Here is a 19288-nt window from a genome sequence, read left to right as displayed (position 1 = left end):
ACTTTTCAAACCATCTGGTATGGCTCATGGTGATAATGAACCATAATAGATAATTTAAAAAGTGTTAACAAAATTTCCATAATATAATTTTTGCCTTTTTATTATTTTCAAAATTTAAAGTTACTCAATTTCTCTTAGCATTTGAAGCATGAGTTTAAAGATATGAGAAATGAAATGTTTATGTTAAAGGCCATAAACATTTTAGTATCCGTAGATTATCAATAGTATTGAATAGCAAATCAATTAATATATTATTCTAAATTTAAATCATATAGTATATACTCTACCATATGCAATATTAATTATAATATTGACAAATAAGGTTTGTAAGGTTTATCTTTATAGAATAAATCATGAATATCTATGTAAACTATAACCTTTAAATTAAACAAGCATATTTTATATCTAACAAATAAAGATAACATGATTACATTTTGACAGTGGAGGATGAAGAATTTGAACAGATTAAGCCTTATGAAAATTTGGCTCTTTTGCAAAATTGAACATTCAAAATTTTTACAAGTATCCAGTACAATCCAATCCACCAGCAACAATTGGAAAAGTTCACCCACCATCAGGGCCTTTACTTGCAGATGGCATAGGCTTGTTGGATGGCCATCTTCTCTGGTTTAAAATCATCCTCGTCCTCCTGCTGGTCTCATCAATGGCATTGCTGATCTTTTTCTTGGGTTGTATCCTCCCTTCCACTGGAAAAATGTCATGCTTTGTGGGCTTTGGCAATGGCCTAATCTCGGGAACAACAGCAGGAGCACAGGCAGTGCTGCCTTCTTTTCTCTGGTTCAATACATTGTTTTGCTGTGTTTGTGCACTGGGATATGGTGAGCTTTGGCTATTCACCACTTTTATCATAGTCTCATCATCTGTGGTGTAATCCACACAATCTCCTCTCTTGGGTTTGCTTGCTGACCTTGCAGGACTGAGGTTTATAATAGGATCTGTATTGGGTGGATCATTGGGTCCTGGATCATACAGTATATTTGAGTGCATTTCTATAGGATTTTGTAGTTCAAAACTATTTTTGGGCTTGAGGATCAATTGGGTTGACATCTGCTTCATTATTGATCTTGATGCAGTAAAAGAAAAGGATTCTTCTTCTTGCTCTTGTGGGTTTTTCAATTTGTATCTGCATGGAAGAGGTAAAATAACTGTATGGAGAGGAGGATTCACATCACATTGGTGTGATGAATCTAGAGCTAATGTCTTTTTCATTCGTTTATTCCGCCTGCTCCTCCGCTCGTTCAGCCTCCGCTTGGTTGCAGGTGGGAGAACAGCTGGGTTAGGGTTATTATTGTTCCATAGCAGCGGAGACTGATCAGGTGTTTGATCAAGTTCCATGGTTTTTCTGCGACCCACTTTGTTATTCTGTCGATTTTGTGAAGCACGACGATGGATATTGCGGCCCCTGGCATGGGGGTTATTGAAGATTTTCATGCCTGGGGTTTGAATTTTGGGTTGTTCGTCGGGCAGCTTGCTATCGAGCTTATCAAGGCCTTTTTTGATGAAAAGGCTGCGTAATGGGCAATGGCGAGCCCATATCATGAGGAGGATGAACAATGGGAAAATAATTGCAGCTGGGGTCTTGCTTGTTGCGAAGATTACAAGGGTGCAAGCGATCTGGATAGAGGTGTACTGTACCACTTCTTTTATCGAACTGAACTGCCTTGATGGGACTGAACGCAGTGATGGGTCTGCCAATATTAGCCTTGCGTTGTCAACGAAACGCAACGGTGCCAAGGTCTGGAAGGCCATCTGCAGAAAATACCCAACACAGTGAGTCATTATAAGTTGTGTACCATCACTGGATATTAAAAGCACAATCATCAATTCACTGAGTGAGAATTAATTCTTGGGGGGGACAACATTCTAGGCTAGACCCAACCACCTAGGTTAGACCCAATTGGCAAGTCCATTCAGAGTCTTTAACTATGGATGGGAGGACATTCTCAACCATCTAGAGTAACCCAATTCGCAAGTCTATTCAGATTCTATGTAAAAATTCGATCAATTATAAACCAGGTAAATTCTTATAGAACTCAAAACCAACTAAATGATCACATGGGTTTACACTGTACAGCCAATATGACAAACTAAAGCATTTAGGATCAATATGGATTCTTAACTAAAATACCAGACTGAAACATTCAATAAGGGCATTTGGGAAGGTACCCATATCATGGAGTTGTATGCAGGGTTATAGCAATGCAGGGCACCGGGATCAAACTCAAAACCAACCACCTGTGATTCTTAACTAAAATACCAAATCGAAACATTCAATAAGGGCATTTGGCAAGGTACCCACATCATGGAGCTATATGCAGGGTTATAGCAATGCAGGGCACAGGGATCAAACTCAAAACCAACTACCTGTGGATATGGATTCACCAGCAAATTTAGAGAAAATACATCCATTTCTATATATTCTTTGATGCTGTGTAGCAGTAAGTTGGTTGGCTCTGTTGGGACAGCGCAATCAGAAGACTATCTATTTTGATATACATTGACAAGACTGTGCAGCCTGTTCTGTTAATCATGCATTTGTTGAATTACAATGAAGACACATATTCTTAGGAATAAGTGTATAACCCTGGCACTTACAACCAAAGGAATCAATACTCTAAAATAATTAAGTTGAGGCTTGTTATTGCACCCAGATGACACTGTACAGTTCAGTATGAAAAGATCAAAACAGTGTCCCAAACTATAGAAAAGAAAATCAAATCAGCTTTTTTTTAACATATATATATAGGCCTAGATATATGTTTACTCAAAATCTGTGAAGAACGAAGAGGTATAAAGTCTTTCAAGATAGCAACCTTTTCCCAATTTTTTGCACTATCAAAAAGGTTTACATATCAGAATGATCTGATCCCTTTCAACAGTTGACAAATTCAGGGTTGATATAAATATACATTGGTTTACAAGAATCCAAAAACACACCGTTCTCTGTCCCATCACCAGAAATTCATACATGTCCATATTGTCAGGGAAATGATAACTTGGAGCAATTTGTTGGAACAATGCAGCCAGAATACCAACTATCTATATAGACGTACACTCACATAATAGACATACAATCACAGAATTCTCTAGCCTTTGTTATTATGCATGCACTTGACATTTATGCAAAATTCCTACTGTATACCTGATGAGCAGTGAGGATTACAACGACAACGCAGCCAGAAGACCAACTATCTATGAAGACATACATTCACAGAATTATCTAGCCTTTGTTGTTATGCATGCACTTGACATTTATGCCAATATCTGATTATATACCTTATTAGCCAGGAGGATTATAACCACAGGAATCGATAGTCACCCTTGAAATAATTAGCTTACTATAATCAGTAACTTTTCAACTAGGAAGTTGGACATGTACTAAGTGGTCTGCTAAGTACCTTGACTTAGATCTGTGTGAACTAGACACATGCAATTTTGAGCTACACAAACTTTAGGTCTATATTGGACCTGAGTTTAGATGGGCTGGTGCAAGTATTTGGATTCAATGTACTTTATATATTATTTAGATTAAATCAAAATGTATGATTAAATGTATTATTACACGGACACACACAAAAGCTAGAGTTGATAGATCATTTACAATCTTACCCAGGCTATATAATGAACCCATTTCTCTCGTACAAAGACATAAACAGAAGAGTTGATAGATCACTTACAACCATACCCAAGCTATAGAATGCACCCCATTTCTCTCATTACAAGAATCCATGACAACAAGGTCAACAAAATCAAGAGTTGATAGATCACTTACAACCCTAGCCAAGCTATAGAATGCACCACATTTCTCTCGTCACAAGAATCCATAACAATAAGGTCAACAAAATCAATTATAGGAGTATTGGACAAATCTTTAAGAGGGTTCAAGTAGAATAGATACACTATGGTGGTGCATGTTTGTTAAAAGGGGACTTCTTTCAACAAAACTTTTCATGCCCATATGAATATTCGAAGGAAATCGAAGAAAATAAGAGCAGGCAGACTATGTATACATGTTTTATTTATAACAAGGCTTTATGGTTTGGCTGATGCAGACCTCTCAAATGGCTAGTTCAGGTCTTTGGAGCCCTGGTGAGAATATTGGTGCTTATACACATGGGTCAGCTTTGCTGGCTCAAAATTAAAAAAAAACCCTTCCAATGTATATTTGATTAGATGACGAAAATGTCGTGACAAAACATAATATTACAATATAGCTTCCTATGTGGATTCAAAGAGATGATGAAAATGAGATGAGCCAACTTGGTATTGCAATTTCTTGTACTTGGTGAAAATGATTTAAATGGAACTTTGCAAACAGGTTTTTAGGTCATGATCTCAACTTACCTCTATGAATAAGCCAACAACCACAGCAAGAGGAATTTTCGCAGTGACCCAACTTAATCCTGGAGCAAGCGGAAGGCCTGACAGCAAGGAAGCAATCAGGCCTGAAATGCGCTGGACTCTAATATCATTCTGGGACTCCTGGCTCTCCAGATCCGAATGTTTCTCATGTGTAAGAGCTTGGACATGCTTCAGGCTCTGTTAAGTGTACATGACAAGAGGAATATTTGAGATACTTGAATTATATTTGAAATAATTGAAGTCTACCAATAATTTTGACTGTCAAGTTGTTGATTGCAGTAGAAGCAGGTTTCATCTCTGATATGTTCAGCACACTTTTACCTGAAAGAAAAGACCGTAGCAGAAAGGCAACCCAAATATGCCACACATAAATACAAGGATGGCTATAATTGATATATCCCAGTTTCTTGACATGGTCCTTCTTGCATTGGGGCCAACTTTATTCTGCAGCGAAAGGGAATTATTGATTTCATTTAGGCTAAACTTGGGTCTGATTCAGTCTTAATAGTGACCCTGTCCTGTATTCCAGTCAATATGGACTGAGAGTAGAGAAAGAGATGACAATAAATGGCACCCTAATAATTTCTAGAAAGTTAAAAGCAATAATAGTAACCTCTGCTCGATGAAACTAAAAAGTAAATTGGGGATGCCAGGAGGATTACTTGTATCAAAATGGAAGCAGCATTGTGGTCTACAAAAATCATGGATGCAAGCAATGATCCAGGAATGACTGCCAGAAAAATTGCCCATAAGGGAACATTCTTCAGCTTCACTAAACTCCCAAGCTCAGTCACTCCATCCGTTCGAAATCCAGTTCTGGGAAAATCCAGTCTTTGAAGGTGTGGACGGTCTAGTTTTGGCAAATATGTCACACCTGAGCCAAAGTGAAAAACTCAGAAGATTAAGCACTGTCAAGCATGAGTGGTAACTGATTAATATTTATAAAGAAAATAAAATGATCTCTCAAATGAACTCCATATACACCACAAACAAAACATGCCCTAGGACCTCAGTAAAGCCTAGAAGGAAATATGCTGTGCATGAAAATAATCATGAGAATTTTTTTAACTGAATCAGTGTGTACAAAAGTGCATCCTGTAAGAGGCGGCAAGCATCATGAATTTTTAAATGTCTTGCTGCTTAAGCATGCCTTGCAGACATCCCAAGCCACAGTGACAACATGGGTTCCCGTTAGAGTAGAGTTATGTTTTAGCCCTAATTTACGAGGGAAAATTCAAATTTTTCTTTGGTACTTTAAACTTACTATTGTAAAGACATAAGGCTCTGTAGATGATTAAAAGTACAGTCGCATACAAACATTATGCATCATGATTCATTCCATAATAATTTTCAAGTAACCAAAGGAATACATTGAAAGCTACCACAGAGATCAGAGTAATGAGTATCAAAGGTCTACCTGTACACACTAGAAGGGTTATAGGAAGTGCACAATTGCCTACAGCTCTGCACAGTTTCCTGTTAAAAAGTCTGAAACGCCCTGCCTGACTGAGGAAGGTAGATACAACAAATGAAGATGTTGCCAGCCACAGAGACAACATGGATGAATCCAAACTAGTGTTATTGTTAAAAGCTTTAACAATCTCTTCCACGGCATTCCAAATGAAAGACATGGCTACAAAAATCTGAATAGCCTCCCATGTGAAGAAAGTCATTGCCGTTTTTGTAAACCTGCAAGCACCAGAAACTGCCAAGATCACCAATACCAGTGAAGCCCAAACGCCTACCCAGCCCATCCAAGGAAGGAAATCAATCAATAGCCTGTCAGCTGCATCCGACACAGATACAACGAAGATTACAGCAGGTGCGCTCACCCCTGCAATAAGGAGAGCCTGTCCTCCAAGAAGAACAAATGCAGTCCCACATAAAAGAGTTGATGAGAAAACTTCCACAGAGCCCACTTTGCCTCTGGTTTGTTGCTGCAGCCATGCACCCATAAGGATTCCCCACACAACATTCTCCCAGAACAGGTAATGTGATGCCACAATCACGCCCAATTCAAAACAGTGTCTCCATTCCCTTTTATAGGATAACAGGCGTTCCCCAGCCTCCCCCATTGAGAACCGCTGATGACAAGTTTTATCTCTGTTACTGCTTCTCCTCTCTTCTACTTGCTCTTGTTTTTCTTCTTCGCAAAGGTGTTCATCAAAAAGGTGTGATCCTTCCTCTATGTTGTTTCCGGCCTTTTTGTCTCTGTTAGATCCTTGACCTGTATCAGGGATGTAGATCACCTTCTTATAAAGAGCTGGTTCTACTTCCTCATCCCCACCATCATCACATGCCTTTTCCTTCTCATCAGCAGGGAAAGGAAGGGGGAATGAATGTAATGGTATGCTATCAGATCTCCCTAAACGATTAGCAGGCTCATCTGCCACCTGTATCTCAGGTAGTGGTGAGACCACTCTGTAGTTTAAAGGAGAACCCATGAGTTCATGACAGTCATCCAATCCCTGTAATGAGTATAGCCTTGTGCTTTTGGATAATCAGGATGAAGGAACAGAGTAAACTCCAACTCCAGGGATAACCCAAAGCTCTCAAAAGTCCTTGAGCGGTGAACCCGCTTAAAACTTGGGAATGCCTATATAGATGAGTCAATAAGGTCTGTATCATCAGCACTGGACGTTTGGGTTTGAAAGCTAACAAAGCCTGTATTTGGAGAGAGCCTAACCGAAAGGCTCATCTCTGTGTATGTATGTCTACATGCACAGACTACAAGAAAATATGTATTTGTTGGCATAATATTGGCAGTAACTGGTCAAAGTTTCTCTTTGACAACGAGATGTATGGATGAAAAGAGATTTTATCATCTCTGCCTGTGTTGGAAACTTCTTTTTTTGAGGAAAGTACAGACAACAGAGAATCCATATTGCATGCTTTTATCGGAGAGGATAGGAAGCTGCAAAAAGGCTAAATATGAAGACTTCAGGATACACCTACTTGTCATAACCTCTAAACTAAATTCAAAAAAAAGCAACAAGATGTATACATTTGCCTTTTTGTCATAACAGATACTCTAATTCCTAAAGTTATTTTGAAAGTTGACACTAATAATGAGGAAGGCATTCAGGTTATATTTGCAAAGGCTTCACTTTGATTCTATTAAGGAGACCAACCATGACTGGCCAAACCATCATGATTGAAAATTGGTTAGATGTGGGTTTTCCGTCACAGTGAAAATGTACATGCCTTATAAGGTATAGATTTATGTGCAAGCCTGATCAAAATAAAGCACCTTGGAATGTTACTGTTCCTCTGAGATGATTTGGATAAGAATATAAACATGTTGGTTGATAATGATGATGCACTTCTATTGAGCTGTTGGAGTGAGTGTGGGTAGCACTAATGGAGGGCAGCTTGGATTAGTGGGAGGCATGATTTGGGGAGTAGCTTTCGTTCATTAGAGCCTGCAAAGCAAAGGGATATCAATCATGTACAAACAAGGACCCAATCAAAGCAGGTTGGGCCACTGATGTGGATCAAAAAAGGAATTATGCAGCCAGCATTGGATGCCCATCAAACGATCTGCAGCGTTTCCAAGTCCTCGTAGAAAGAGCTTACCTTTGGATTTGTATAGGTGCAGGCCCTGAAACCTCAACTGGTGTTGATTGAAATATGCCCAGAGGACACACAGAAGACCTGACTGTTGACTATATTGGCACTGAGGCAAACTATTTTATTCCTTTCTCTTTTTGGGTATTTTTTGGACATCTAATCAATGAAGTGAAATTGTGTATTCTTGATAGTCAAGCCGTTGAGAGGTTCTATGAATGGCAGACATGAGAAACTACAGAATATATTTTTTCCTGGTCTTTTCTTTGGCGGTTTTGAATGGCCCACAACCTTGGAAATTGAAATGGCAGTGTGAAGTCTATTTTCACCATTAAAATAGAACTCAATTATTAAAAATGTAGGCAGGAGAACGTGCAATGTTTCTTTCCTCTGTTGTTTTGCAAATTTTGAATAACCAACTCTGAACAATATTTTGGATGGAAGCCAATTCTGGACCTTTCCAATTAGGCATACTTGAAATCTGTAACATTGATTTCAGTTAATGCTCATGTAACAGACGCATTGAAGGATGTTAAAAAAAGGTTCTTGGAATATGTTATTTCAATAACTTGATTTTGCCATTTCAATTATGTAGAATTAAGATTAGTTAAATGGCTATTAAACGTTTTGGAAATTGTTGTTTTAAGTTGGAAAATAATATTTCAATAAATTTGATTTTATCATTTCAATTATATAAAATTAAAATATATTAAATTAATGAAATAATATAAATTATATAAAATTAAAATATATTAAATTAATGAAATAATATAAATTAAATGGTTAATAAATATAAAGCATTAATTTATGAAAAGTATTAATATATTTTATAATATATTTTTTTAAAAAGGGGCTAGTCCCAGCAAAAGCAATTATATTAGGTCCAGTATGTACATATTTTACAACGGTCACATTAATCATCAATCTTCAATATAGCTGCTCTATCGCGCAGGGCCACAATCGACAAGACATTAATCATCAATCTTCAATATAGCTGCTCTATCGCGCAGCGCCACAATCGACAGGATTTGATCGCGGGTGGGGTGCGAAGAAGTCGACAGCCCCCACCACGCGAGCCATGCACTCGGGTGCATATTTTATATCTTTAAAATTAAGAAAATCATAAAAGTTATTTAAATTATAATTTTATTTCTAATTATTATTATTATTAACTATAAGAAAATAATATATGAGTTAAACATATATATTTAAAAGAACATGTAATAAAATTCTTAATCACAAAGATTCACATCCATTTTATTATGGAAATTCTAAATCTTAAATGGAATTTATTCCAATACTATGAACTTATACTATGGCTTATGAATATCACATGCTAAAATAAACTATTGCAATCAAAATATTTTTTATATTCCTATTTTAATTTAATTTTATAATATTTTTTTATTTAATTGAAAAGCTAAAAAAAGGCATAACTACCTTCAAAATAAATCTCAACTCTCTATCTCTAACTATTGTTAAAAATATTTTATAAAATTAAATCATTATCATCCACTCGTTGATTATTAATAATTAAATTAAAATTTTAAAAACCGTATTCCAAAATAAACACACTTTATATATATATATATATATATATATAATTGATTCACTAAAAAAATAGCATTCCAAAAGACTGTTGATTATTTATCTTCATTTTAATAACATTTAAAAAAATTATTTATTATTTATTTTATAGATGGATGAGATAGATTGATTAAGTAATTATTGTAGATAAATGTCTTTCGGATTAATCACATCATTAGGATTTGGTCCACGTTTCGAACCAACTATTACCAAATCCTAATGATGTGATTAATTTGAAAGACATTTATCTACAATATGGATCACAAAAGTCTCAAATCTAAGTAATTATTATTATTTAAATTAAATATTATTATTATTTAAAAAAATAAAATTGTAAGATGATTAAAGTTTGAAATTTGTGTTTGGGTTACTTAGTTATTTTAAGGGTTGGTGTCCTTTCAAAATTATGTCAATAGTCATGTCTATTTCGGAATAGGGCTAAAATAATTTTAATTTAATGATCAATAATTATTAGGTGAATGGTATGAATTTGACTTAAATGGAATATTTTAGAATATTCTTAATAGTATATGTAAATCAATGGTTGAGATTTATCTCCAAAATAGTCATGTATTTTTTGTTGTTTTAATTAAATTCATTAATTAAAAAGCAAATGTCATATGATGAGTTATGGTTTTTTGGGCATGTGGTTATTGATAAGCCATGGCATTGGCCCATCGTATTGTAACAAAGTCTATTTACATATTAAGAATCTCCATGGTCAAGTGGGCGTAAACCTCTCTTCCATGTTTTTTCAAAAGAATATATGGTTAACTTATATATTATTTCTTTTTATAAATAATAATAATAATTAAATAAAGTTATAATTTAGTTTGTTTTATAATCGAGTTTAGCCTTCTGTGATCCATATCAAGTTAGAGAAAGATTTCCGCGAAAATCACATGGAATCTCATTTGTCAACGCGTTTGGAACCAACTAGTTAGTTTTATATTTTTTTTAATTTTAACAACTTGAAATGTATTATGACCAACCTAGATCCATCTTATCTCTGGATCTACCAAGCTCCTAGAAGGATCATATCTCTTTTCACTCTAAAAAGAGGTTTGCACCTCAAGATATTTGATCCCACTTGGTGCTTGATAGACCAAAGATAAGATGGATCTAGGTTGGTTTCATTCCCCCTTTAAATAGGTTATTTTTCACATGAATATAGTGAGCCAATACCATGGGTTCTCAATACCATGGGTCAATACAATGACTCATTTTTATTTTTATTTATTTATTTTATTTTGACCCTATGAAAATGTTTAGTTTACATTACATTAGTCTTTTGATTTAATTTAATTTCTTTAAATTAATTTATTTTTTATTCTTATGTAATTTCACTTAGTCAAAATGTTAAACATTACATTACAACATCTCTACCACAGTGCAATGTAAGTGCTTTGATGTTTATTATGGATTGATGCCTATCAACATTTACCAACCATGGTCTAGTCTATTATGAGGGAGATGTGCAATTTCTTCCACCCTTAATATGGATTTGACTTGTGGTACCATGGGGGGATAGGGGGAGGGTAAGGTTAGTCACTTTATATCAATTTAAAACAAAAATGAGGTACATAGTTGTTTTCCATAGGTTACTAGTCTGCCACTTGGGAAACCATACTGGTAGCAAAGATTCAAAATTTTTACATTACATATATTGCAAAAGAAACAAGTCTATCACTTAAACTTAAAGGATAACTAATAGAATGACATTGTGATATTAGCAACCAAAATTAAACAATGCCAATGCAAAAAGTTGTAACAAAAAAGTCAACTCGCTTGATCATGTATCATGAGGGAGAGTCCACCTAGATTGATGTGGGAGAGTCACTTTATTCTTTAGAAGGGGCGAAAGTAATATCTTCCTCCTTGGCTAAAACATAAACTTTTATGTTTAGATTCTCAATTTTATGCATCATTTTTGCTACACAGACCAGAATCTCTTATTGAGTGTCTAATCGTTCAATGAGAACTCTTCCCATAAGAGTTTTAATATGTCAATAAAGTTTGATTGCCTGCATATAAGAGGTATGGCAAGACTGAATTGAAGTACCAATTTCTATGATCCATTGCCTTGTTTCCCTTTCAACACGGTCGTTAGGGATAAGTTTATGGCCATGACGGACTTCCTCTTCAACCTCTATGATGGTTCATTGAACCACTTCTAGAATCACTTTCAAATAACAAGTGTTAGGGTCCAAACCTAACCCTTTTATTTATGTAATAAACCCAATGGGGCCGAGTCATAGTCATAATTAGTTAAAGAGTCAATAAATCCCATATTAATAATTGTAAGTGGTTGACCCACATTTAAGAAAGGGACCACAGTTAGTTGCAAATGGGCCATAATTAATAAATAAAGTGGTTAACCCATGTTATGCAAAGGACCACTAGTCGTTAGGTTGTTGGAGGTCATTTAGCTATAAATAGTCATAGTTAGAAGGGAAAGATCATTGAGTCTTATTTGTAATCGAGCTCTGCTCTGTTGGAGGTTGCCCCCTCAAAGAGGCAAGTGAACATTGCATCTATCTCTAAATAATAAAATACTTGTTGTTTTTTCTCATTTTATTCTGTGTTCTGGGTTGTATTTCTTCGCATATCTAGTATTCTGGAATTTCTCACAGGTCAAGAGCATAACAAGTGGTATTAGAGCACTTTCCAGCGCCAGTTGTACCTCCAATTTTCACATAATTTTTTTTAGGTTAGAGACGTGTTCCGACGTCTTTAAACCACAGGATCTGTCGTTGAGTGCATAAACCTGCGGATTTGAGGAGGCATGCACGCAGGAAATACAAGAGGTGGTCACGGTTGTTGGACTCCCTTGTAACCCCTGTGGGCACCCATTCGAGTAGTAGCGCATTAGACAAAACCGTGCACGGACTACACTTCCACGTACCCTTTGGGTATATCAGAAGCCCCCTAAGATCACTTGAAACCTCACCTTAGATAAGTCGTCGGCCGCCTTGCTGCTACAGTACACTAAGAACATCACTCGGGGAGATTACTCGTGCGTACGATAGGGTAGTCGGGTAGTATGGCTAAGGGTATGGTTGATCCTCCTTAGTTAGCGCCCTGAAATATTGGGTCGAGTACTATTATTGGACCCTTATGTATATTGTGATCTGTAGCACTTGAAACTCCTTTGTGACCATAATTCCCTCTGCTCTCTCAAGATTGCCCATTATCTTATCTTCGAGATCAGATCCAACAGTTGGGGTTCTACCGCCGCAGTACAATTCAGATCTAGCAGTTGGGGTTCTACCGCCACAGTACAATTCAGATCTAGGAATTGGGGTTTTGTCGTCGCCGCACCAATCAGATCCAACAGTTGGGGTTCTACTGCTACAGTGCAACTCACATTCAGCAGTTGGTATTTCATAGGCAGATCCGACTCTCTACGCAATGAGGCTTGTTGCTGCTATAGTTCGGGCCCGATTTTCGTAGGACATTGGGCAGGATCAAGTTTTTTGAAATTCAGCCACTGTAGTATTGATCCATGGGGAATAAAACTCATTTCAAACATTTAGAAGAGACTTAGCTCATAAGATTCAAGACGATGAGTTGATTGCAGCGGTATCATTCACTTGTCAGCCTCAAATTTTTGGCGGTCCCAAATTTTTCGGAGTGACTTCAAGTGACCGAGATCTTTGTATGGTAGAAACCAGAGCTCAAGTCATGGCCAATGAGAAGATCGAGTGCCTTGAAACAAGGTTGGATGAGTTCAAGGACCAACTGGACAACATTGCAAAAGCGCTTGCACAATTCACCAATAGGATGTCAGGGTCTCATCAGGAGGAGAATAGTATTGATGAACACCTCGAAGGAGAATCTAGCCATCATATTCACTTCCATGGAAATCACCAACATTCCCATCCTCAGCCACCCAAGCTGGACATGCATAAATTTGATGGCTCTAATCCGACAATATGGATAGCACAAATGGAATGATATCTGCGAAGATCAAACTAAACTACGTGTGGGAGCCCTTTATTTGGACCAAGAGAAATGGAAATGGTGGCAGTGGCAATAGTATCCTATAATTATAGGTAACTTGATTCTTCAGCTGTTTATTTGGCATTGCTCCTATGATGAAGACATCTGGCTTTATTGGGCTTGGTTGATTTCATTTTGCCTAATCCTCATCACCATGCTGCACCCTTCATGCCCCGCCCTCCATTTTTTTCACCTCTCCATCATTTTCATCCATTACACACATAAACAAGCTCAGGATAAAAAATATTAGGTTAAAAATGTTTAGAGGCATTTTTTAACATTAATTAGAATAAATTAGTGTAGTTATATTAATAGAACTAGGTTAGAGTTGTTAATAATAAATTAATTATTGATTAATTAAGTTAGTAATTAGGTTAGTGTTTAGGTTAGAATTAAAAAAAAAAAAACTAAAATGAGAAAGATTAAAAACAATAATACAATTAAAAAAAAAAAAAAACTTACCATGCTCCCTAATAAAAACTTACCATGCTCCCTCTCTTCATTTGGGACCCACACCCCCCCCCCTTCATCACTCAAGCCATGGGGGGGTGTGAAATAGATGGTTTTGAGGAGGAGGCCCCCCCACGTGGCGCAGCCTCAAAAATTCGGATCCCCCCTCTCCAATACCATTTACCACTCCAGGGGTCCGAAATCCACTTTTCCTTCTTCAAAACCGCCCTTCAAACCTTTTTCTATAGTTTTACCAGTCTGTTTATGAGAGATTGCGGGAAAACGGGAAGGAATTTTGGAAAACCGAGAGAGGTTTTTGTTCAGAAAGGGATTAGGAACAAAACCTTCTCCCAGAATTTACATAGGTGTCAGCAGTTAGGAGAATCGAAGCCATCTTTGAGCTTGATTTTTCAGGTTTCCTGTCCTTCGTATTTTGGTCATGATTTTGTGGCAGAGATGTTGGTGAGATGGAGATGAATTAAGAAAAACTAAAAATGGCTTTTGTTCAGAACGGGATGAGGAACAAAAAACTCTCCCAAAATTTACACAGGTGTCTTCAGTTGGTAGAATCAAATCTTTGAGTTTACCCCTATTTTAGTTCTGTTTTTTATGGCATGGTAGCTGTGATTTTGAGGTAGATATTTTGGCAAGCTAGAGATGAATTAAGAAAAAATGAAAGAGGATTTTGTTCAGAACAGGCTGAGGAACAAAAACCTCTCCCAAAATTTACACAGGTATCTTCAATTGGGAGAATAAAATCTCTGAGTTTACCCCTGTTTTCAGCAGTTCGACCCGTTTTTTGTGGCAATCAGTCCAAGCTTTTTAGGGAATTATGTCTATCTTGGCTGAGGTAGTTGAATTCGAACTCCTGTCCTAGGAGAGGATCTCTTCTATATATTGTAAGACTTATAATTATAATGAGAGGGGGAAATTCATAAGAAGGGAAGAGTCCCTTTCTGTAATGGTTCTCACTATGTTTCAAGTGAAGGTTTGCAAAGGAATAAAACAGGAAGTGAGTTTTTCTCCTGGTGAATTTTTCTCTTTTTGTTATGTGTTTATCCATTGTATCTATTTCTCTATATTTCTCAATCCTCAATTGTAAAACAAGAAGTGAAGATTAAGATTTGCTATTTGAGCACCTTATTTCTGGCTGTGTTATAATTTACATGTTTTATACTGATGCCAAATCGAGGAACTCTTAAATGATCCTGGGTTTCCTGCTAAATTTCTCTCTCATTCTATCTCCTCAATCCATTTTATTCTTAGAGATCCATGTAGTGCACCTAGCTTGACCTGTTTCACTCCTATTTGTTGTTTCTGCAAGCTGATCACCCCAAGCCTTTGACTCCATTGCCCAATGGTCTTTTCCCCTTGCTTTCCCTACCAAACCAATTCAAGATCCACATTTTGAATCCATTAGCTAGCCTAATATCCATTACAACAAAGCTATATTATAAAGAGAGATCCCTCTCTGGAGCTGTTAGGGTTAGATCTCGGCTCCAAAAGCAATTTTGATGTTACCTTAGTGATTTTGTTTTCAGCCTCGAAATTACAGAGTGCTAACAGTATATACCTGGTGACCATACTTATTGGGGTGACGTTTCCAAATATTCACAGACCATCAAAGCCTCAAATAATTTTTGGAGCAACATCTATCCTCGCCATAGAAAAATAAATGAATGACCAAAATGTTGGGATATGATTATGAGATAATTTACAAGAAAGGGTGTGAAAATGTAGTAGTTGATGCTTTATCACGCCAATTTGAGGATGAAAGCACCCTTCTATCAATCTCTCTTCCCATAGCAGTTTGGATTGAAGAAGCCCGCAAGGAATGGTTTTCATAGCCCTCGTTCTCTGAACTTATTAATAACTTGAGAACATATCCTAATTCCTCAGTTGGCTACTCTTGAAAGGATGATATTCTTCACTACAAGGATTGAGTATTTATATTGCCGACATCCACCCTCAAAACCCGCATTTTGGAAGGATTGCACTCATCTCCCACTGCAAGGCATTCAGGATTTCAGAAGACTTATGCTCGCACTCATTTTTCTTTCTTTGGGACTGACATGAAAAATGGCATTCTTACTTTTGTAGTTGAATGTGATGTATGTCAACACCACAAAGAAGAAACAGTCAAGTTACAAGGAACCTTACAGCCATTGCCACTCTCTGCCTCTATCTGGATGGATGTTTCCATGGATTTCATTATTGGTCTTCCAAAGTCGGGTAACAAATTCGTCATCATGGTGGTTGTGGACAGACTTTCTAAATATGCTCATTTTTGTGCTCTACCCCACCCATTTATCCCCACTTTGGCGGCTCAATCTTTCATGGACCAGATCTTCAAACTGCATGGCATGCCAACTTCCATTGTGTCTGATCGCGACCCGAATTTCATCAGCAAATTTTGGCAAGAAATTTTCAAGCTACAAGGCACCCAACTACAACTAAGTACTACCTATCATCCCCAAACCAATGGTCAAATAGAAGTAGTCAACAAATGTTTGGGGACATATCTAAGGTGCTTCACTTCATAAAAGCAGCATCATTGGGTACAGTGGCTACCTTTAGCTGAATGGTGGTATAATACTAACTGTCATGAAGCCACCAAGATGACTCCATGTGAAGCAAAGTTTGGCCAACTCCCACCTTCACCTATTTCTTATATTCCTAGATGTTCTAAGGTGCAAGCAGTTGATCAAATCATATAGAACCATGCCGCCATGCTAGCTCGTCTCAAAGATAATCTCCATCAAGCTCAGAATCGAATGAAGCAATAGGTAGACCAGCATCGTTCAGAGCACACATTTCAAGAAGAGGATCAGGTATTCAAGTGGCTGCAACCATATAAGCAAACATCACTCAAATAAAAGGGTTGCTAGAAACTAGCTCCAAAATTCTTTGGACCTTATCAAATACTTCAGCGCATTGGAGGAATAGCCTATACGTTGGCCTTGCCACCAACTTCAAAAATCCATCCAGTCTTCCATGTATCATGCCTCAAGAAAGTGGTGGGGAACAATTGTAGAATTCAAACCAGTCTACTCGAATTAGATGAGGAAGGTTCACTCTGTCTCCAACCAAAATAGTTCCTCGATACTCATGAAAGACATCTGTGTGGCCGCACGATCAAGGAATTCCCTGTCAAGTGGAAAGACACCTCTCCAAAAGATGCGACTTGGGAACCAACCACTATTCTTCAGCAGTTTCCGCAGCTTCAATCTTGAGGACAAGGTTGATTTTGGTGGGGGAGGGCATGTTAGGGTCCAACCCTAACCCCTTTATTTATTTAATAAACCCAATGGGGCCAAGTCATAGTCATATTTAGTTAAAGAGTCAATAAAGCCCGTATTAATAATTGTAAGTGATTGACCCGCATTTAAGAAAGGGACCACAATTAGTTGTAAACGGGCCATAATTAATTAATAAAGTGGTTAACCCATGTTATGCAAAGGACCACTAATCGTTATGTTTTTGGAGGTCTATTAGCTATAAATAGTCCAGTTAGAAGGGAAAGATCATCGAGTCTTATTTGTAATTGAGCTTTGTGCTACTAGAGGTTTCCCCCTTGAAGAGGCAAGTGAACATTACATCTATCTCTGAATAATAAAATACTTGCTGTTTTTTTAATTCTATGTTCTGGGTTGTATTTCTTTGCATATCTAGTATTCTAGAATTTCTTGCAGGTTAAGAGAAAAACAACAAGTCATAGATCAACAAGCCACAGTATAAGCTCAAGGTTACCAAGAAGATGGAGGATGAGCATCCAAAGTCACAGAGGGGTAGCTCTACCCATTCTCCCTCCCTTGTGTCCTGTAGAGATTCTACATTGAATCATAGGAGGGGAGAGAGAGAAGATATGAAAAGAACTAGAAAAAATCAGGAACAAACCCATTGAGGAAGGATGATCTAGGGGATCAATTTAGTGCTCAAAATTCAAAGTGTGTGACAGAGCTCAAAACCTAGATGACTAGATAGATGTCGGTGATCTGAATCAAACACATTTCGTTTCACTCAAAACTGATATCATATGCTCCCGATATCGTGTTCTGATCGATTTGCCAAACATCTAAAATTTTAAAAGTTGAAGTTGCAGGTACACCCAGTCAATAGTTTGTATGCTGACTGGGCAGGTGATTGTGTTTATGAGGACCTATGGTTGGATGACACTTGTCTCATTCTTATTGGCTCGTGTATGGTGGTTTTTATTGGTTCATTAGTTGTTGTGCTGGACTAATGAGGGAGAGCCACATGGGCCAATTGGTGGCTGCCACATGGCCTCCTCTTATTTGAAAAAATTCAGTTTATGGCCAGATCAGGCCTCCATGGGATTTGAACAGCAAACCTTCAGAGTGGTAGCACAATGCTCCACCACTAAAACACAAGTTTTTCTTAATAGCTATGTCGGAGGGGTTATATATAAAGTTTACAAAGCACATAGTTGGGGGTGGGGGTCAGGCTAAGCCATAGCCCCTGGCCACCCCAGCGCTCAGGAGCCAAGGAGATAGGCCTTAGCCCGACCCACGTCCAAAACACTCCACATACAACCCATCGGAGCCAAGCCCACGACTAGAGGCAAAAAAGTAAAGGGGTCAGCCTCAGGGTCACATGACACCCCATAGCACCGGGCACGTGGAAATGCGGAGGGGGCCAGCCCCAAGGCCACATGACGGGCCATAGAACCAAGAATGCATGGAGTAAGGGGGAAAAACCTAGGTCATCAGGACCCAATATCACCAAGGGCACAATAAATTAAAGGGGCGCAGAGTTAGGCCCTGGAATCTCGACCCCCAATGCGATCGCATGCGCTGATGTGACCAAGTTTTTCGGAACTTGGGGATCAATGGATGAATTAATGGTCCTACAATTTCACTCGTCGAGTGGGATTGTAGGCCCAGTTTGCGTGCCAATTCCGGGTTTAGGGTGCTCAAGCCAGATTTGGGTCAAATTGTAGGATGAATAACCATAGAATTTGAGAAAAACTTGTAACAAGCATAACTTACTCAATTTTTGGCCAAATGAGGTGTAGAAAGAACCCAAATGGGGGTTTTTGATGGTGTTGAATCCATTGGAGGCATTATTTTTTCTGTTTGAGCAATGTAAAAGAATGTAAACACACTTTTGAGCAATTAATGAAAGAGGCCCTGCATTGGACGCTGGACCAGGAGATGTAGCCCAGGAGACAGGTGAACTCCTTTATCATGTTTTGTGTTATGTGTTTCAGATATGCTTATTTTCTATCTATTTAGCTGTAAATTGTGGTTAAATTCACTTGTTTTTTTTGTTTAGTAAG

General features: G+C 37.6%; 1 protein-coding gene across 1 annotated transcript; it reads right to left on the bottom strand.

Annotated features, from left to right (window-relative positions):
• Positions 1-378: 378 nt before the first annotated feature.
• On the bottom strand, positions 379-8115 carry LOC149200356 (boron transporter 1-like). Its single transcript, XM_089402682.1, has 5 exons — positions 5801-8115; positions 5046-5257; positions 4705-4827; positions 4366-4560; positions 379-1770 (listed from the first exon to the last, which is right to left on the bottom strand). The coding sequence occupies exons 1-5, from the start codon at positions 6825-6827 to the stop codon at positions 565-567; spliced, it is 2763 nt and encodes a 920-aa protein (XP_089258808.1). The 5' UTR covers positions 6828-8115; the 3' UTR covers positions 379-564.
• Between the last annotated feature and the right edge of the window lie 11173 nt (positions 8116-19288).

Source organism: Pinus tabuliformis, chromosome 2_1, assembly GCF_031772625.1.
Source record: "Pinus tabuliformis cultivar Carrire ecotype Pingquan chromosome 2_1, CPIR1, whole genome shotgun sequence".
Taxonomy (NCBI): Eukaryota; Viridiplantae; Streptophyta; class Pinopsida; order Pinales; family Pinaceae; genus Pinus; species Pinus tabuliformis.
This window is presented reverse-complemented; position numbering and strand designations above follow the sequence as displayed.

Bases quoted from the DNA above. Each gene is read 5' to 3' on its own strand.
- LOC149200356 (XM_089402682.1), bottom strand. From the start codon at position 6,827: ATGGGTTCTCCTTTAAACTACAGAGTGGTCTCACCACTACCTGAGATA. The intron at 4,828-5,045 runs GTAATCCTCCTG...CTTTCGCTGCAG, and splicing joins CTGCTTCCATTTTGATACAA to AATAAAGTTGGCCCCAATGC. The intron at 4,561-4,704 runs GTAAAAGTGTGC...TACACTTAACAG, and splicing joins GCTACGGTCTTTTCTTTCAG to AGCCTGAAGCATGTCCAAGC.